We start from the raw sequence: 19884 nt of genomic DNA, 5'->3' as shown, positions 1-19884 counted from the left end.
ATGGCCTCTCTAGAATAAACGTCCTCTGTTGTTTAGCGAATTAAGTTCATCAGTATGATATGGAAAAGTTCTGTNTATCATAATAAACTTGGAGTTTATTCATAATTGCACACATCATGGTGTAAACCTGAAGTTTATCAATATTGATAATTTATCCAGTTGGCATAATTGGTTTAGCCATGTTAATTCAAGTATGATGTGCAAAAATAAAAGAGAATTCACATGGGTAAATATTAAAGAGATAGAAAGTTCTTTACGAATTCTCTTATGTTGGTTGTTCTCATTAATTAATATACCAACTAAAATTGGGATTGAATCTCATGAATGCTGGAAATATCAAAGGTGAATATGGGCCCATTCACCCGCCATGTATACCACATAAGATGCATCTATGAGATGGTTACATGTGTGATTATTAATAACCCACAACATGGTGATTGCGAGGTAACTTGCTCAATAATTTAATTTCGAGCATAATTTCCAGATTTCCTATTCAAGATAGTTTATCTTGATAAGTTGGTTTACATCACAGTTGGTTTAGCAAAATAATTTATTGAGTGCCTCCACTTAATAGCTAAACTATTGCTTATGAGAACAAAGTTATATATATCAGTTTGATATACGTTATATACGAAAGTATATTATTTTCTCCCCTCACAAGTGGTTCAGGGTCAGGAACCAAATAATTACATCTTATTATTATTGATGTGCGGTGTATATTATGATTAACACCATAACGCACAAAGATGAGTTCTCAAAGTTGAGGAAACAAGTTAGTTTTTCTAACATGAGGGGGAGACATGATAAACAGTTGAGAAAAAGTTACATGGAATGAATTATTATTTATACATCTCGATCCTCGAATAAGATAATATGAACTTGAAGTTCATAAAAGGATAATTCATGTGCAATTTATTGCAAAGCATGCCAGACGCATTTGCTGACCCAAAGAAAGTAACTATATTCTCATTGCAAATGCTCCTATTAGAATACGTCCTAGAAGGACAAAGTCTATAGTACGCTTAAAGCATATAGACAAATCGGTTTCAAATAAACTTCTTGATAAAGAAGATGAGCAAATGATCAAAATAATCATAATAAAGGAGACAAGTGATCTAGAAGATCACATGACATAATGCTTCATAAAATCTCAATAGAGGTTTAGGTACCTGAAATGAATGAAGAGATCTCTATGTTATGTCTTTATTAAAAATGTTGAAACCGATATAAAATGTTCGTCGACGACATCTATGATACCGCTAAATATATATGAGGATCTTAAGTCTGGTGAAACAATTTCGAATAGAATTGGTTTCATATGAAAGACATGTAGTTTTGAACATGCATGTAGTTCAAACACTTGAAAGTACAAAGTCAATGGTATGTGCAATCAGTTTTCGATATCTTATATGTCTAGCATGACATGAAAACTTGATATGTATCTAAAGTCTATTATATGGCTTATATGACTTAACAATCCCTGAAGGATTTAAATTGCTTAAAGCATATAGAATTCATGGTCATGAAGTACTACATCCTTAATGCAATTTGTGCAAAAATGTATCTTGCTATAACTATAAGCATGATAATATGATAGCAAGAGTTTTCACTTCTATGTGAAGATATTGAACTGACGATTCCAACAAGATCATATGAAGACAATCCATCTCTATCAAGAATGATGATTTCAAGGTGCAATATATTCATTCAAGTTAATATGGCCGATTTGTTTATCAAATATCTGCCAAAGATCTTTTGAAGATGGTGCACAAGATTGGAATGCAAATGCTTAAGGATGTGAATTGATGCTCTCATCAGGGGGAGTTAATACGCGTAGTACTCTTTTTCCCTTACAAGGTTTTGTCCCACTGGATTTTCCTTGCAAGGTTTTTAACGAGGCAACCAAAAGGCGTATTATTAGATATGTGTACTCTTTTTCCTTCTCTAGAATTTTTTTTCCACTGGGTTTTATTTTAGTTAAGGTTTTAACGAGGCACATTATCTGTTGAATAGACATTCAAGGGGGAGTGTTATAAATAGAATTTTATTTATGGTGAATGTCTATATTTAGAGAGATTTTAGGGTTCATTGCTTGGTGGCTAAGTCACCATCTCCCTATAAATAGAGGGTTCTATTCCATTGTAAATCATCCAATATCAATAAGAATTCTCTCTCTCTACTTTTCTCTGCAATACTCTTCTTGTTCTTTTATTGTTTCATAACACTCTCTTTCTTATATATAAGTGGGCATAAACATGGTGAGTTGGCACCTTTTTTTGGCCAAGAATCTTATTTATCTGTTTTTATCCCTTTTTTGGCTTTTCCCCTTCATTCTTTTTATATAATTTTTTTAATAATTGAAATCGATCATTTTCTATTCTAGTTGTTACATCTTATTGTGTTTATTTCAGTTACAAAAAGCTTCTCAACTATCTGGTGCCCCGTTTTTAGTCTCTAAAACCTTTAATTTCCAATATCTTTCCATTTTCTGTTATTAAATGAAGGAAATATGATGATCATGTAAACTATATTATGACACAAAGAAGAAATTGGGTATGACAATATGAAAGATGTTAGCTGTAGGAAGACATCATTAGCTCTGAAAGGACCAAGAGTCCAGCTAAGTGGAAAAGAAACCAGCCATATGTTATTACCTCCTTTTCCTTTTGCTTTTCCTCTTTAAGCTTGCTGCTTTCAAAATTTCTTCTTCCCCTAATTTCTTGCATTCTTACTTTTTTGTCGTTCGATCTCTGTTATTGATTTTTTCCCTTTATGTGCCTAAGTTTTTTCTTTTGTTTATAAAATGTTAAACGAAACATACAAAGATGTCTAATTAGTAAAGACAGATTTTCTTTTATAAAAAGAATGCATTATTATTTTACCATATTTTAAATTTTTTTTTTTATACCCATGAGTGATGAAGACAGTTGGGATGTATGTCTATGAATTTCATAAATCTTTCAATTTAATGTTTGCACATAATTGCCTTGGCATATGGTGGAAACTTGATTTTGAGACTCGTATTTGCTACCACTTATAAAAATCCCATAGGTAGTCGGTCATATCTGAATTTTATCTTATAAAATCGCTTTAATTATCATATATTTCTTGAGTTATTTTATGTCCTAAAGAATATTTCACATGTCAAATGTTGCCAGTAGTTTAGTTGTCACTTTCTTATTAGTAGTTTTTATTTTTGTTCTCATTTCTTCCTTTCACAAAAAAATCAAAGTATCATTTTGTAATACAATGATAACTTCTTTATGCCTGCGCGAAGCGCGAGCAATTTCACTAATTTAGTTATATTTTGAAGTGAAATCGCTAAGTCTTTGGGGCATTCATCTTTTGAGCTTTAAAACAATTGGTTTAATGCCCTTGGGTTTGAACTAGCCTTGTCTAGTAAACAACCCCCCCCCCACCACCACCACCCACACACCACACCCACACACACCCATGCCGTTGTGATTAATAAGTTTAAAACCTGAGATTTTTTTAGTATTAAAATGGTAAGTGGAATTTGTTACTCCAAATTTTATTTGTTAAGTAACCGCAGACATATTCGTTATAAATTTGATAGTCCATGACATTTGGATTTTAATATTATTATGTCGGATGTTTTTCCTTTGCTTTTCTTTTCAAGCAAAGAACAGTTAGAATTAAACATCATTAACATTTTGGTTTTATTTTTTTCTCTTTTTTTTTCTTTCTTTTTTGCTTGAGTCAGAAAAATCAATTCCATGAATCACGATTACATGTTGAGTTGATAGAATGTAACTTTAAAGAGTAATATCGAAGTTACTATACTGTACAAACCCGACACTGAAAAACCAAAGTATTGTTATAAACATTTTTAAAACCGAAAATAAAATCCACCGAACCAAAGTCTTTCAGAATCATACCAAACCGACCGATGAAAGCAAAAACACAAAGGTAAATGTCGTTGCTAGGAAGAAAAACATTTTACCCTGAGCCTGCTCATTCCTTAATTAATGCACATCAATTAGAAGTAAATTTAACAGGACCTTCAGAAGGAAACTTTTCCACAAAAGCAATCTATCTTTTCAATTAAAGGGTGACATAGTGCAACCCAGCTCAGTTTAACGGATTCCTAATCTCTTCTAACTTGCATAACTGATAGTAAAATCAAGAAAGGCAAATGTAAATGATGTCTTGTAACTACTATCTTCTTTTTGTCAACGTGCTCCGTCGTTCAGCTTCTTTCTCAGCAACTAGAACATGGAATTCTGCTTTAAGCATCTCATCCACACCAAGGTTCAAAGACAAGCTCAAGTTAACCATCTCTATTACACCCTCCAAAGTAACCATGAAGTCTAAAGCAGCGAATACCGTGATGGCATTTGCTATCCTGCATATATATTGTCTTGTTTCCGGTGGTGTAGAAGTCAGTTCTTCACTAGAACCGAGTAAGCTTCCTGAATGGGTGTTCTGTGGATCAGACTTATTTACTTGATCCTCTACCATGACATCTTTTACTTCAACATGTTCCCCAATCCAAATAAATCCATTGCAGCCAAGTATCAAGTCAACTCCATACTGATCTAGATGGTGGAAATGCTGTTTACGCCTCTTCACTAGATATGGAGGGATTGTGAGTAGTCGCCCTCTTTCAAGCTATAAGCAAAAAAGAACTATTTAGAAGAATTCAACCAGCTAGAAGTAATAACATATCCGAGCACACTTTCTCAAACAAATTAATAAACAATGTCAGAATTCTGAAACATATTCAAGGGGTTAACAAACAAAATCTTTAAAGCTTTGGCGTAAAATTGACTACCCATTCACCCCTCTCCCTCCACCAAAAAGGGAGAACATGACGAGCAGCAACTGAAAAGTATAGCTCGAAGACTCGTCGCTCAACTGTTAGATCCTATCATGAATCCTTCTCCACTCGACCTTTCCCCAAATAAACACTGGTATACTATGCTGTAACAGGTTAAAGTTGTCATGCTACTATATCCACTAAATAGAATTTATATATACTGCATTGGATATCTGCTGCTGTAAACTGTTTTTGGATGCTGAAACTGTTGGGGACTGCGTTTCAATAGGATAGGACTTTGAATGGAGGCGGCATATGAGTAGACAGTTTTGGTACCGTGTATGCATACTATGTTGGTGAAGCTTTGTAAAGACGATAGTTTATTGGAAATATATGTAGTATGTGCCTTTTTATCAGGTGAAGTAGTATCTGTCAAGTGTCAACTACGTGTTTTGTAACTATATATTTTTACACTGATGAATTTGTAATCGATATGCAAAGAAGAAAAGGTAAGATGTCGTTAGTATAAATGTGTAAGCAAGGATTGGCTCATGAGCTACAAATTTTTAGCCTTTCTGGGAATGATTTAAGGTCATTAGGCAAAACATCTTTTAATGCAGAGCTTCCAAACGAGGCTGCTTTTGTGATGATATTCAGATGTATTATTCTTGATGCAGTAGAGATGTCTAAGCTGGCTCATTGTTTAGACAGTAGATGCCTCTTGGAAATCATTTTTCAGATAAGAAAATTACATCTCAACCATGCAGCTGAGGATGCAGTCAGAACTATTCACAAACCAATTATTAAGACGAGGAGAACTCACAACCAAATAATTGAGAGAACATAGTCTAAGCTTTATCATCAACACAATTTCAGCAGCAAAAATAGTAAATGACAGCATGTCAAATTTAGCAACAGAACAACCTTCACCAATTTCAGCTTTGACACGGTATACACAAGTTCCAGCGCAGCTTTGGGAAAAAATTAAATTGAGAAAAGGATTCAAGATGGTTTTTCTTTTTCTTTTTTCAGGTTACTGCCGCTAGTTTTTAGACTTAGTTTGTGTCCTTGTGTTAGTTGGACCAAATCTGCTCAACTTTAGCAAACTTAAGGGATGATATGTGCTCAGGTACATATTTAAAGGATGACGCCAGACTTTTTTTAATGACATTAGATTTACCCCAAACATAACAGACAATATTGGGCAAAAACTATTTGGACCATAGAAATTTAGCATTAACTTCTAAAACTTCGTCAGACAAATCACATTCCTCCTTCCTACAAGCAAGCAACTCCATGTGAGCTATTATGAAAGACTCTTTTACACCTTATTAAATATAAAAAGTTTAATACATGGTTCTTATCAACCGTAAATCTAACTATATGAAATCCCTTGTGAATGCTACAAAATTATATCCCCCCCCCCACCCCCCCCCCCCTTTGTGGAAGTTGATATTGTATCCAAGTCCAAATCTCACACAAAGGTCTTTTGGTCAAGCAGGTAGGGGGAGAAGAAAAGGTGAGAGAAAATTAAGGTGTCCATTTCCAAGCTAATAATCAATAAAAACTATGAAACAAAATTTTATGTCCTAATTTCAGTTCTGAAAACACACCTTTCCATACTTTTGACTTCTAGCTTGGAGGTGTAGACTGCCATCATGCTGGAAACCACGGACTTCAGCCTGAAGATGTGCAATTTCACTTTGAATATTATACTTGCTGAAAGGAAAAGGAGCATGACGTGCACATACAAATAGAAAGGAGAGATGGGACATGGTTGCATTCATTACACTCCACCGCATGACACACCTTAAATGGTCCTTTCAAGAATTTGACAAATGATCAAAGGAATAAGGGAGCTTACACAGATGACATCATTCTCCACGAATATGGTTCGCATATTGAGTTCATCAATTGCAGTTCGCCTCCTCTGGAATTACAAAATAAGAGAAATTATGAAATTTTAGCATGACTATGACTATGACTCTTGGTAAGACTAAAAGAATGCAACAAATTTTAGATATCCAGGGAAACAAAAAGGAAAAGGAAAATAAAGTATATTTCCTTTATGGGACAAGCTTCAAAAGCTAAATCTTTTCTTCATCACGTGCCACAAAACAATATCCAACTTCTATAGACGTGTCACTATTCTAACTCTTTAGTTTCAATAACCCTTAGGAACTTCAGATCTCTTTAGTGGAAGCTTCAGGAAGTGGGCTCATGCATATTCTTTTTAATTGAACAATAATATAACTTTATACTTATTCTGATACATTCACTGTGCTGTTAGATGACAAATTTAGAGAATGGAATTGAGAAACTTGTAGCCTACCAAGATCTAACTATTTGAATGTTGAGGCAACACATTGTTCTTTTGAATAAGATTCTGGTAGAGTTAAAAGCTAGACAAAAGTCATCCTATGTTGGCAGGCTGAAGTGAATCCATAACAGCAACAACAACAACTGTGCTTCTATCCGAAGCAACTTGGGATCGGCTATAAGAATACATGCTATCTTAGATATAGATTCAACAGGCTAATCTATTCATGTTACCAAAGGAAGTTCCGAGCGACTTTAAATTCCAAAAATACCGAGACAACTTCTTCAAAGTGGACCAAAGTTGATCCATGTTCCTAAAGTAAAATGGGCTATCTTTACGCCTCAGAGGGAAAAAGAGCAGAGGTTAAACTGAGCAATTTGGAAAAATGATATAAAGCAGCCATAGTGAGAATCTTTTCAGCTCTTTTTTCTCTATGGTTTTGGTATGCTCAGGGTTAAAGTGGGTATATAGGGTGAAACAGAATAAAGGAGGTCCAGATTTCAGTACTTACCAGATTCCTTAAAAATGTTTCTTTACATGCAGAAAAGAAGCAACAAAGGCTCCAAATTACACTATCTTGACTTGTGAAATATACAATAAACATAACCATCATCATGGGAACAAAATCAAACCAGAGATCACTTTCAATTAGGATAGTGGTACATAGTAAGTAATAACCTGAATACCATCTGGCAGATTCATTGAAGAGAGCATTAGTACGGCGTCTTGGCTGAAATTAATTTCCAATCTCCATCTCTTTGGAGCAACCTTAACATCAAGAATAATAGTAATCATAAGATATATATCTGAGCCCAAGAACTCATTGATTGCTTACCAAAATAAATGGAGGCCAGAAAAAAGGAGGACACAAGTGTTTTTGTTTTCTCTTTGCCCTCCTAATTCCCTTTCTTTGAAATTCAGCACCAAAAATATGCACTGTTTAGGTTAGGAATATGCTACCCTCAGCTAATGTGGCAGCTTATAAGTACTTTGAACAAATGGTAAACTGAAAAAGACCAGCTCTTTTATGATCATACTAGGAATGACTGAAGAGCAGCAAAATGAATTTAACACTCTCTCCTATTGCTTACAAATACTTGGGGATACAGTTGGAAAGAAGTGTAATTTCCAAGTGAACTGTGCACAAGATGCTCCCCTATTTCAAAGAAAAAAATGGGGAAGTTTGTTTCCACTCCTTAACCCCTGACCAACAATTCAAAAAAAGAGCAACTCTAACATTCCGACAAGTTTTGTGCTAGTTGTGTCTTCTAAGTATAGCCCAAATTTCACAAGGAATTGAAGTAAGACTAGCAGCAAATTGAACGCCCAAACACGAAATCAATTCAACCATAATGAAAGAAATTTGAAAAGAGACTAACAACATGGAATACAAAATCTAGTAATGGGGCTACCTCAATAACACGGCCAACTATGATATCACCAATTTCTGGCTTATACCTGTATTAAAAAAAACATTTTTAAGCTCAAACTTCAGTTTAAGAACTTACAAATCAGCAAAATTCTAATTAACAGCAGCAAACCTGGCCCTTAAAGATCGAACATAGACAAGCTTATTCACGCGCTCAACCACTCCACAGACAGTTGCTACCACTTTCTTACCCATATCCAATGTACCGTGTCCCCTATATATATCAAATCAGAAATAAGTCATTAATACCAATTTCCATAATTTGCCCTAAAATACAACTAATTAAAAGGATTAGAAGTAGGCACTTGAGTGCGCCATCTTCGTCGACGGGGATGGTGTCGGCGACAATGACAGTGGCATTGGTATTAACTTTTGAAGAAAGGGATTCCAACTGCGCCAATGCTCTTTCGTATCTTAGCTTTTGGGTGTTGCTGAATGGTAGTTGTACGCCTCTCATCCCTGATTTGGTGTCTGCCTACGGCGTAGACGAAGAATACGAAAAAGGAAGGATAGGGTCACTCTTGAGAACTACTATTGCAGAATTATAAACCCTAAACCCTGCATACGCACTCTTTTAATTGTTTGAATGGGGTGGATGAAAAAGAACGAAAACAAGAAGAAAAGAAAATTGGGTCTATAAGTGAATGATTTTAAAATATAGGGATTGTATTTGTAGTTAAGTAATATTATAAAGGTATTTGATGTAACTAGTTTCTCGGCATTTTATTAATAGTTCCGATTTTATCAGATAATATCAATATTATTAAAATAAAGCTTTTTTTTTTTGAGAATAAAAGATTTTATTTAATTTAAAAGCAGGTTACATAGTTCCAGTAGCATTATCTGCTGCATTACAAAGAGCCTCGAGGACATGCACATTCCCCATTTCGGCTAAACTAAGACAAGTAGTAGAGTTTAGTTTCTTAGTCAAATACACACAACCATACTTATTCATTGCTAAATTATTTAATACTAAGGGCAATGGATTAACAAAAACTTGTTTCTTCCTTCCATGCTTGAGCCCATCCTTTGCCATTTTATGAGCTACCTTGTTTCCATCCCTGAAGCTATGGATGATTTTCGGGTGCCTCAGCTGGTGCATTAACCACCTGCAGTCAGAAATAATTGATGTATAAGACAATTTGTTCAAAAAAACTGCATGGATGAGGTCCGTTGCATCTGTTTCCACTATCAATGGTGAGAGTCCATGATGAACGGCTGTCAAGAGCCCAAGTCGTAGTGCTTCCAGTTCAGATTGGAGTGGTGAGGTAGACGGTTTTGAATCCTGAAAACCTAGTATCCAATCTCCTCTATGGTTTCTGAAGACCCCTCCTAATCCACCCATGTTCAACGTTCTTTTGAAAGCGCCATCAATGTTCAACTTAAAATAATTATGGGGTGGTTTGGCCCAAGCAATCTTTATAGCTATGGAATGAGTTGAAGCAGCTTCCTTAGATGTTAGATGGAAGTATTCTAGGGCTAGGGAGATAGCATGGGAGTGACTGTAATTTAGAGAAAGATTGTTATGGTTGTTATTGTTTCTATTTGACCAAATGGACCAAATAACGAAGGGGAACAAAAAATCCCAGGGAGGAATATTTGTTGAAGTAATAGTCTTTATGTTCCTGGTTAATTTGATCCAATCTCTGGAGTTCCTAATTTGTGAATAATTAATACCAAGTGAAGACCAGAAAGGTTTAACGGAGTCACATTTCAAGAAAATGTGCTCAATAGTTTCTTCTCCCTTTTTACAAGTGGGGCATATGGGATCAATATTAATACCAATATGACTAAGATATTTCCGGGTGGGGAGCCTACTGTGAATGCATTTTCATAAGAGGAATTTAATTTTGTTCGGACAGTTTGAACTCCAAACCCAATCAAATGAGTGAGTATTATTATGTCCATTATTAAAGAGACTGTAGCACGATTTAGTAGAGAAATTGCCATTAGCATTCAATTTCCAGTAGTAGGTATCATGGTTTAAGTTATTAGGCTCAAGTGAATAGATGGCATTTTTAGTATGGTAAGGTAATTCGAAAGGTATTTTTGAGAGATCCCACTTGTTATTAAGCCAAAGATCCTTAATACTAAGGTTTGTAGTAGTTAAAGGTATAGGTCCCTCAATGATATTTCTAAGGGTGTTCGCCTTACGAATCCAGTTCGAATCCCAAATATTCATGGACGAATTTTTGTGAGGGATCCAATTCAACCCTTTGTTACACAACTCCCAACCTTCGATAATACTCTTCCAGATGAATGAGGTATGTTTTATGTTTTCTGAAGAGCCATAGAGGGATGCTAAGGTCTGAGACCAAGGAAGAAGAGGATTTTGAAGGATTCTCCATGTAAGGTTTGCTAGTGCCACTAGATTTTTTTCTTTTGCCACATGGATTCCAATACCCCCATTAGTTTTGTCCTTGGTTACAGTATCCCAAGATATAAGATGAATCTTTTTACAGGTGGTCGATGAGCCCCAATTAAATCTTCTTTAGATTTTGTCAATGCTATTGAGAATCTTAATAGGAAGGAAGTTATATTGCATAACATGGTTTGGAATACTATTAAGAGAAGCATTTGCTAAAGTAGTTCTTCCAGCCATATTAAGGATTTTGGATTTCCAAGAAGACAATTTAGAGTTCATTTTATCGATGATGAATTGGTAGTCGGAGGGTCTAGGTTTTGTGTTTGTTATAGGAAAGCCTAGGTATTTGCCAAACGATGTACTACAATTTATATTAAAAACTTTGGAAAGATCTTTTTTGGTGTTTATAGGGCAATTTTTTGAAGTGATGATTTTTGACTTATCCTTATTGATTTTTTGACCAGAAAGATTACAAAAATCCTCAAGACACTTTAGGATTGTTCTAGGGGATTTATTATCAATCTGGCACATTAAAGTAAGATCATCGGCATAAAAAAGGTATGATAGTTTGTAACTCTTTTTTCCTAGACTAATTGGTGACCAATTACCAATGTCAACCTGGTGGTTTATGTTAATAGAGAGCATCTCAAGGCATAAAATAAAGATATAAGGGGAGATGAGATCCCCATGTCTAATTCCCCTGCTTGGACAGAAGAAATTGCTTCTACTCCCATTGGCTAAGACTACTATACTGCTTGAAGTGATACATTCCATGATTAGGGAGATAAATTTTGGGGGAAATTTAAAGTAATTGAGAGTTCTGAATATGTAAGACCATTCAAGCCGGTCAAAAGCTTTTTCCAGGTCGATTTTCAGTACCAGGGAAGGTTTCCCATATTTTTGTCTATGCATCTTGGAGATTAACTCTTGTATAATAATAGCGTTATCACTAGTACGTCCGCTTTTTAAAAAACTAGATTGGTGCGGACTAATAATATTTTGTAAAAAAGGCTTAAGTCTATTGGCAAGAGTTTTAGTGATAATTTTATAAATAGTGTTACATAAGCCAATTGGCCTATAGTTTTTTTTAGAGAAATGGCATTAGGAATTTTTGGGATAAGGCACAGATAAGTATCATTTATCCCATTAGGAAGCTTGCCAGTTTCAAAAGTAGTTTGACAGAGATAAGTGACTGAATTTTCCACCAAATCCCAGTGTTGTTGAAAGAAATAAGGATGGAGGCCGTCTGGACCAGGTGATTTAAAAGGTTTAAAACTAAAAACTGCATTTTTTAGCTCATTTTTGAAAAAGGGATTGTCTAACATTTGGAGGTTAATATCTAAGTAACTGGTAGACTTTTCCTTTATCAGAGACCAATTGGAAGATTTGTGATTGGTGGTGAAGGAATTACTAAAAAAATTATAAACATAGTTCAAAATGCCACGAGGGTCATCAATCCAGCTACCATCAGAATTTTTGAAGTACATAATTTTATTGGTTCTCTTGTTATTAGTGGCACAAATATGGAAGAACTTGGAATTTGAGTCACCTTCGTTTAGCCAGTTAACCCTGGAGCGAATTTTCCAGTAATCTTCATCTATTTTTAGGAGATTATTATACTCAGTTTTCAGATTTAGTTCAAGATTATGGAGAAAATTGCTATGACCATACGAAGGTGACTTTTGAATACCATTTAATCTGGCTAATAGGATTTTTTTTTTTTACTAAATCTCCAAAGGTATTATTCTTACATTCAATAATACTAATTTTAAACAAGTTTGATGCTTGAACGAAGTCTCTATTGCTCCAGCAAGAGCTCACTATATTTTTGAATTTAGGATGTCTACACCAATAAGACTCCATTCTAAACGGTTTAGGGAGAGGGTTTGCTGGCTTAGGAACAATGTTTATCAAAATGGGGTTATGGTCAGAGTGAGTCCTTGGAAGGTGAATTACACTAGTATTAGGAAAAATTTGTAACCAATCATCATTTGCTAATACTCTATCCAATCTTTCCTTAATTCTAGTACTAGGGCACTTATTATTGTTAGACCACGTAAATTTTCCACCTTTGAATCCTAAATCCATAAGGTTGCAATAATTAATTTTGTTCCACAACTTAAGAGCCCTTCTTCTATTTATAGGATTGCCACCTAGTTTATCTTCGGCTTCCAGGACATCATTTAGATCCCCACCTAAGAGCCATGCACCCTTATAGTTATCAAAAATACTAGTAATGTTATCCCACATGGTATTTCTTTTAGACATGCTAGTGCTAGCATAAATAGTAGTAAAGAGCCAAGTTTTGTGAGTAGGAATTACCTCAATGAGTGCATGAATTTCATTGTTACGCCTTGCTTACATTAACCACATTTGTATCCCACATAAAGGCCATGCCTCCTGATTGACCCTCAGCCGGAACCTCTATCATAGGGACACCATGCATGGGTGATGGGTGGATATTAAGTCATGAAAGTTTCGTTTAAATTCACCATTGTTACCACCTCTTATATTCCAGATAACTATATTTTTAGCAAGATTCATTTGATGGTGATTTGGGAGGACATGACCATTGACTTGTACTGGTTGTGGGAATATGGGGTTCCTTCTTAGTGAGATAACAAGGATCATAGCTAGTTTCCCCACAGTTGGGTCCTGGGGAGGCCTCATGTCCACTGTGCATTTGAACAGTGAGAGTGGACATGTAAGAATAAGTCTCTTCTCCCTCATCTCCTCGAATAGATATACTTTTACTTCGTCTAGGTTTGAAACCTCGACTGTATGCTCCCCTACAAGATCTATCTCCCCCTCCATTTCTTCCTCCCCTGGATTTCCTAGGGTTTGAGCTACTGGAGGTTCTTGAAAGTGTGGAATTATTGGAGCTTGGTTCACTGGAACCTCCTGTTGCATGTGGTTCTGGGCTAACTCCCAGTTCATTAGGATTGGGTTCAAGGCCATCATCTCCTGGGGTGGGAAGAAGGGCAGTTCCAGGCCCATGTTTTGCGGGAGGTATGTGTTTTGAGCATAGTGAGGGGGGAGATTCCACTGGGCCCTCATTGATTGGATAAGGTTGTTATTCATCCCCCGAGCAAGTGGTTGCATGATGTTGTTTACCCAAATATGATTTAGGTAATTGCTCATTGAAAGATGTAGACCCTCTGAGTAAATAAAGCTTTGAGTAAATAGTTGTACATTAAAGGATATGGAAAGGTTAGGATGATTGATATCGTCAAAATCTATGAAGTTGAACAATAAAGTTCAATTAGATGCATGTGGAATAATTTTACTTATTTTGATTTTATGAGGTGCAAACATGTAATGAACAATATCTTATCTAACACTTGCATTCGAATCAGTTGTTCTTCATGGCCAGGACTCTTGTTACGGGGGATTTGCATCTATACCCTCTTTCTGGGCCACGTTTTAACTTGTGCCCGCTTTGCAAAAAAAATTGCAAGCGTACCCACTTTTTCACGTAACTTCAGCATACGGAGCTGAAGTAGCAAAGGCAATCGCGCAAAACTTCAGCATTCTAGTAGACGGGCCTGAAGTAGCAAAGGCAATACGCTTAAGTTTTTTCGTCCTGGATAAGATGCTGAAGTTATTTAGTTCATTTGTAAAAACTTCAGAACTAAAATAGCTAAAGTTTTTTTGTCCTAGATTCATTAGTTTTGTCATAAAACTTTTTCAAAAACTTCAGCAGAAGATGCTGAAGTTATTTAGTTCATTTGTAAAAACTTCAGCACTAAAATAGCTGAAGTTTTTTTGTCCTGGATTTATTAGTTTTGTCATAAAAAATTTTCAAAAACTTCAGCAGAAGATGCTGAAGTTATTTAGTTCATTTGTAAAAACTTCAGCACTAAAATAACCGAAGTTTTTTTTGTCCTGGATTCATTAGTTTTGTCTTAAGACTTTTTCAAAAATTTCAGTAGAAGATGCTGAAGTTATTTAGTTCATTTGTAAAAACTTCAGCACTAAATAAGCTGAAATTTTTTTGTCCTAGATAAGCTTTTTCAAAAATTTCAGCAGAAGATGCTGAAGTTATTTAGTTCATTTGTAAAAACTTCAGCACTATATAGGCTGAAGTTTTTTTTGTCCTGGATTCATTAGTTTTGTCATAAAGCTTTTTCAAAAACTTCAGCAGAAGATGCTGAAGTTATTTAGTTCATTTGTAAAAACTTGAAGTTTTTGAAAAAGCTTTCTAACTTACTAGATAAATAATTACCTTATTCTTTCATAGTGTATTACTACTATAAAATTATCAGATTGCTAACAATATGTAAATCATAAATTTTGGAAATAGTAAACGTGAAAAGAACATAATTACGTGAAAATATTCACAAATTATTGTCTACTAACTTACGTAATTATTTATAATTTATTTTTAAATAATCTGATAAACATACTTATGGCAATCATCCCATGAACTGAAGTTTCATAGCAGCACCAACAGCAGCAGAAGAAAGAAGAAGAGGAAGAAGAAAAAGAAGAAGAAAATGAAGGAGGACAAGGAGGAGGAGAAAGGGGTTGAAGTTGTTTAAAAAGTGGGTACAAGTTAAAACTTTTAAAAAAATGGGTATAGGTTAAATGGGGGCGACCAAATAGGGCGCCCCGTGCAATTTTACCTTAAATATTCAACTGAAAATATTAATATGGTTATTNTTTTCCTGAGTACTCATTCAAATTGAGGAAGATCAATGTATGCTGCTTGGCATTTAATTGGTTTTCTGTTAATATATTTCAATGTATTTTCATGTATTTCATTGTATTCATTGTCTTTTTTTTCATTGTAATTCAATGTATCTTGTTGTATTCCATGTATTTCAGTGTATTCACTGTCTTTTTTTCATTGTATTTCAATGTATCCCGCTGTATTCTATGTATTTTATTGTATTCACTGTCTCGCTATATGCCATGAATGTATTCATATGTTTTCTTTAATTAATATAATTTATGTCTTCAGATGTATTATATAATTTCTCTGAAGATTGCTATGTTTTTGAGGTATTTTTCGGTTGAAAATCTTTTTTATAACTAAAAATACAAAATTTGTTTGTTATAATTGAGTTTGTTGAGTTATATTAGGAGTCTATTATGTTAATTGATTCACTTTCCGTTTTAAAAATAGTGTAATCCCCTATTTCACGCCGCCAATACAGTCGAATATAATAATCTGTCCAGCTGTAATCCCATGTTTCACTCCATGAATATAGACGAATACACTCAAATACAACAACTAATTAGCTGGACTTCCCTGATTCACGCCTATTTTTGCTACTGTATTCATAAATACAATAGCTTAAATACATCAAATACATCTTATAACCACAGAAAAGGTATCTATAATCCGTAATATAGAAAATGGTATCCATAGATGGCTAATTACTACTAAAAGAGTGCTTTATGAAAAATTCTCTTACTTATATTCTACCATTTTATTGGGGCATTTGCATTTATATCCGCTTTTTGGGTCACGTTTTAACTTGTCTCCGCTTTGCAATAAAAGTTGCAAGTGTACCCACTTTTTCGCGTAACTTCAGCATACGGGGCTGAAGTAGCAAAGGCAATCACGCAAAACTTTAGCATTCTAGTAGAAGGGCCTGAAGTAGCAAAGGCAATCACGCAAAACTTCAGCATTCTAGTAGACGGGCCTGAAGTAGCAAAGGCAATACGAACTTCAACAGAAGATGTTAAAGTTATTTAGTTCATTTGTAAAAACTTCAGCACTAAATAAGCTGAAGTTTTTTGTCCTGGATTCATTAGTTTTGTCATAAAGCTTTTTCAAACACTTCAGCAGAAGATGTTGAAGTTATTTAGTTCATTTGTAAAACTTCAGCACTAAATAAGTTGAAGTTTTTTTGTCCTAGATTCATTAGTTTTGTCATAAAGCTTTTTCAAACACTTCAGCAGAAGATGCTGAAGTTATTTAGTTCATTTGTAAAAACTTCAGCACTATATAAGCTTAAGTTTTTGAAAAAGCTTTCTAACATACTAGATAAATAATCACCTTATTCTTTCATAGTGTATTAGTAATATAAAGTAATCAGATTGCCAACAATATCTAAATCATAAATTTTGGAAACAATAAACGTGAAAAGAACATAATTACGTGAAAATATTCACAAATTATTGTCTACTAACTTACGTAATTATTTATAATTTATTTTTAAATAATCTGATAAACATACTTATGGCAATCATCCCATGAACTGAAGTTTCATAGCACCAACAACAACAACAAAAGAAAGAAGAAGAAGAAGAAAACGAAATGAGGAGAAAGGGGGCTGAAGTTGTTTAAAAAGTGGGTACAAGTTAAAACTTTTTTTAAAAATGGGTATAGGTTAAATGAGGGCGACCAAATAGGGCGCCCCGTGCAATTTTTACCTCTTGTTATTGATCTAACATCCCTCTTGAAAATAGTACCAGTGTTACTACCTTCAAATTACATTACAAAAGTATGCGATTAAAACTAATAAGTATCAAATAATTATGTATCAAAATAGTTCATAAATTCCTTTATAATGGCGTAAAAGTAAGTATTTTTAGGTATATATATATAGTTACTTTAATTTATGACTTATAAAGAGTAAGTATTTGTTACGTATCCTTTAAAATATAAATGGCTAGCGTTTGTCAATCTATGAAAATGAATTGCTAGTTAGATAGTACTAGTATTGTTTTGTGATACAAATGGAGGGGAATGGAATATATAAGGCAGAGGTGATTAGAAGAATTCTCCGCAGCTTCTTCTCTCCCTCACAATCCTACCAACTTTTAAAAAAAATTCTTCTTCTTATGAATCAATCATTTGTAACCTCTCCTAAACCTTCTCTTAACCAGCTTTCAATGGCTGCTAATTCTCTTTCCTTTTTCCTAAACTTAACATTATTATTTCAAATGCAAAGAGCTGGATGGCCTTTTGGAGCCTTTCTTCTTCTCTTCCTCTCCTTGGCCTCCTGTCTCTCTTGCTTTCCCATCAAACCTCCTTGATCACCACCACCAATGCCATTGTACAAAAACCTATTGATCAACCAGAGGTGGCAAATGGACCGGTTGGATCAGACTTTTCTGTCTTCCGCGAGGCACCTGCTTTTCGCAATGGGGAGACATGTGGATCTTTGGCCACGGACCGGATTCACGTGGCCATGACCCTTGATGCTAATTATTTAAGAGGTACCATGGCTGCTTTGTTATCAATTCTCCAACATTCCACTTGCCCTGAAAATGTAACATTTCATTTTCTATGGGTAAGACATGAACACGAGGTATTCTCAAGCATTAAGTCCACATTTCCCTACCTCAACTTTAAGGTCTACATCTTTGATGTCCACAGGGTCCGTGGCCTAATTTCCAAGTCTATACGTCAAGCTTTAGACCAACCCTTGAATTATGCAAGAATATACTTGGCTAATATGATTCCTGATGAAGTGAAACGTGTAATTTATCTTGATTCTGACCTTGTCATGGTTGATGACATTGCCAAATTATGGAAGGTTGATTTAGGTGACAAAGTTTTGGCTGCACCAGAATATTGTCATGCAAATTTTACCACTTATTTTACAGAAACATTTTGGTCTGATCCATATATGCCAAGAACATTTGAGGGGCGAAAACCGTGCTATTTTAACACAGGGGTGATGGTAATGGATGTGGATAAGTGGAGACAAGGAAATTATACAAAGAGAGTTGAGGATTGGATGATTGTGCAGAAGCAAAAGAGGATATATCAATTGGGTTCTATGCCTCCATTCTTGCTTGTATGGGCAGGAAATATAATGCCAATTGATCATAGATGGAACCAACATGGATTAGGTGGTGATAATATTGAAGGTAAATGCAGGAGTTTGCATCCTGGGCCTATTAGCCTACTCCATTGGAGTGGCAAAGGTAAGCCATGGTTGAGATTGGATTCAAGAAAACCATGTAGTGTTGATCATTTGTGGGCTCCTTACGATCTTTATCGTTCCTCCAGACATTCATTTGAGGAGTGATGTGTCAATTTATAGCCAAATGCGGATTCAGGATATAAACTTGATGGGTTTATCAATCTTTAAGGTTTTTAGTACAAAATAAATTGTATTTCTGAAACTACGGATTCAAAATTTAATATTTGTTGAAATTTTAATGACAAGATTCAGTTGAACTCATTAAATATAGGCTGCATCCGCTTTTGTCCGGGGCACAGGTTAAATATATAAGGTTTGAGGGAAGTGTATTTTACATTAGGAAGAGAAGCAAACATCAGATAAGTAAAAAAAAAGGAAGGAAAAAAAAAATGAAATTTTATCCCAAAAAAAAGAAAAGAATAGATACTTGTGTTTGTTTTCTAATTTAGTAAGCAAAGAGGAGGAGGGAGGATGGAAGATTATTTTATTAGCTTCTAGCACATGATAATTTATGTAATCAAGAAAGATAGCTAGAAGCAAAGAAATTCCCTGATTCCTCTTATAGTTTATGAAATGGATATTATATATATATATATATATATATATATATATATATATGGTCATCTAAATAAGATCACTGATGACTCTCTGATATTCACAGCAACTATGATTTGATTATTTTATTGTACTACGCTAAATTAGTACAAGCCTGCTGCTAATTACCTTTGGAGAAGACTCAATATGTTCTGTTCTCCTATATTCTTTTTAGTTTGCTCTATTCACTCGTTCCGCATGATGCATGCTTAATGCAGGAATTGTCTTTACCAATTAACACTATGAACATACTGCAAAGAGTTTACTTGAAATAAACTTGCTAAATTTCTGCAAATCATAAAAGGAACAGTGTTGAGTCTTGATGCTGTTGGAAGTTTGTGTTTAGTTTTTGATCCACAATGACAGAACAGAAGCAGAGGACAAGTATTAGCGAGAAATAAAAATCATTGGTTGATCAATATACTTCCAAAGCAATAGCTTTAATTAAAATTGTTATGCATAACACAAGTATACAGTTGATCAAAGAGCATAATCAGATCAGGCAAAATC

General features: G+C 34.7%; 2 protein-coding genes across 2 annotated transcripts; one reads left to right on the top strand and one right to left on the bottom strand.

The window, feature by feature from the left end:
- Positions 1–3944: 3944 nt before the first annotated feature.
- LOC109240332 (exosome complex component RRP4 homolog) lies at positions 3945–9155 on the bottom strand. Its single transcript, XM_019406959.1, has 7 exons — positions 8835–9155; positions 8642–8743; positions 8513–8558; positions 7779–7868; positions 6645–6710; positions 6394–6462; positions 3945–4632 (listed from the first exon to the last, which is right to left on the bottom strand). The coding sequence occupies exons 1-7, from the start codon at positions 8984–8986 to the stop codon at positions 4180–4182; spliced, it is 978 nt and encodes a 325-aa protein (XP_019262504.1). The 5' UTR covers positions 8987–9155; the 3' UTR covers positions 3945–4179.
- An 8594-nt stretch (positions 9156–17749) lies between these two features.
- On the top strand, positions 17750–19348 carry LOC109240331 (probable galacturonosyltransferase-like 4). The gene has a single exon (XM_019406958.1). It carries the CDS (start codon positions 17806–17808, stop codon positions 18883–18885), a length of 1080 nt encoding a protein of 359 aa, XP_019262503.1. The 5' UTR covers positions 17750–17805; the 3' UTR covers positions 18886–19348.
- The last annotated feature ends 536 nt before the right edge of the window (positions 19349–19884 follow it).

The sequence above is a fragment of the Nicotiana attenuata genome, unplaced genomic scaffold (assembly GCF_001879085.1).
Source record: "Nicotiana attenuata strain UT unplaced genomic scaffold, NIATTr2, whole genome shotgun sequence".
NCBI lineage: Eukaryota > Viridiplantae > Streptophyta > Magnoliopsida > Solanales > Solanaceae > Nicotiana > Nicotiana attenuata.
This window is presented reverse-complemented; position numbering and strand designations above follow the sequence as displayed.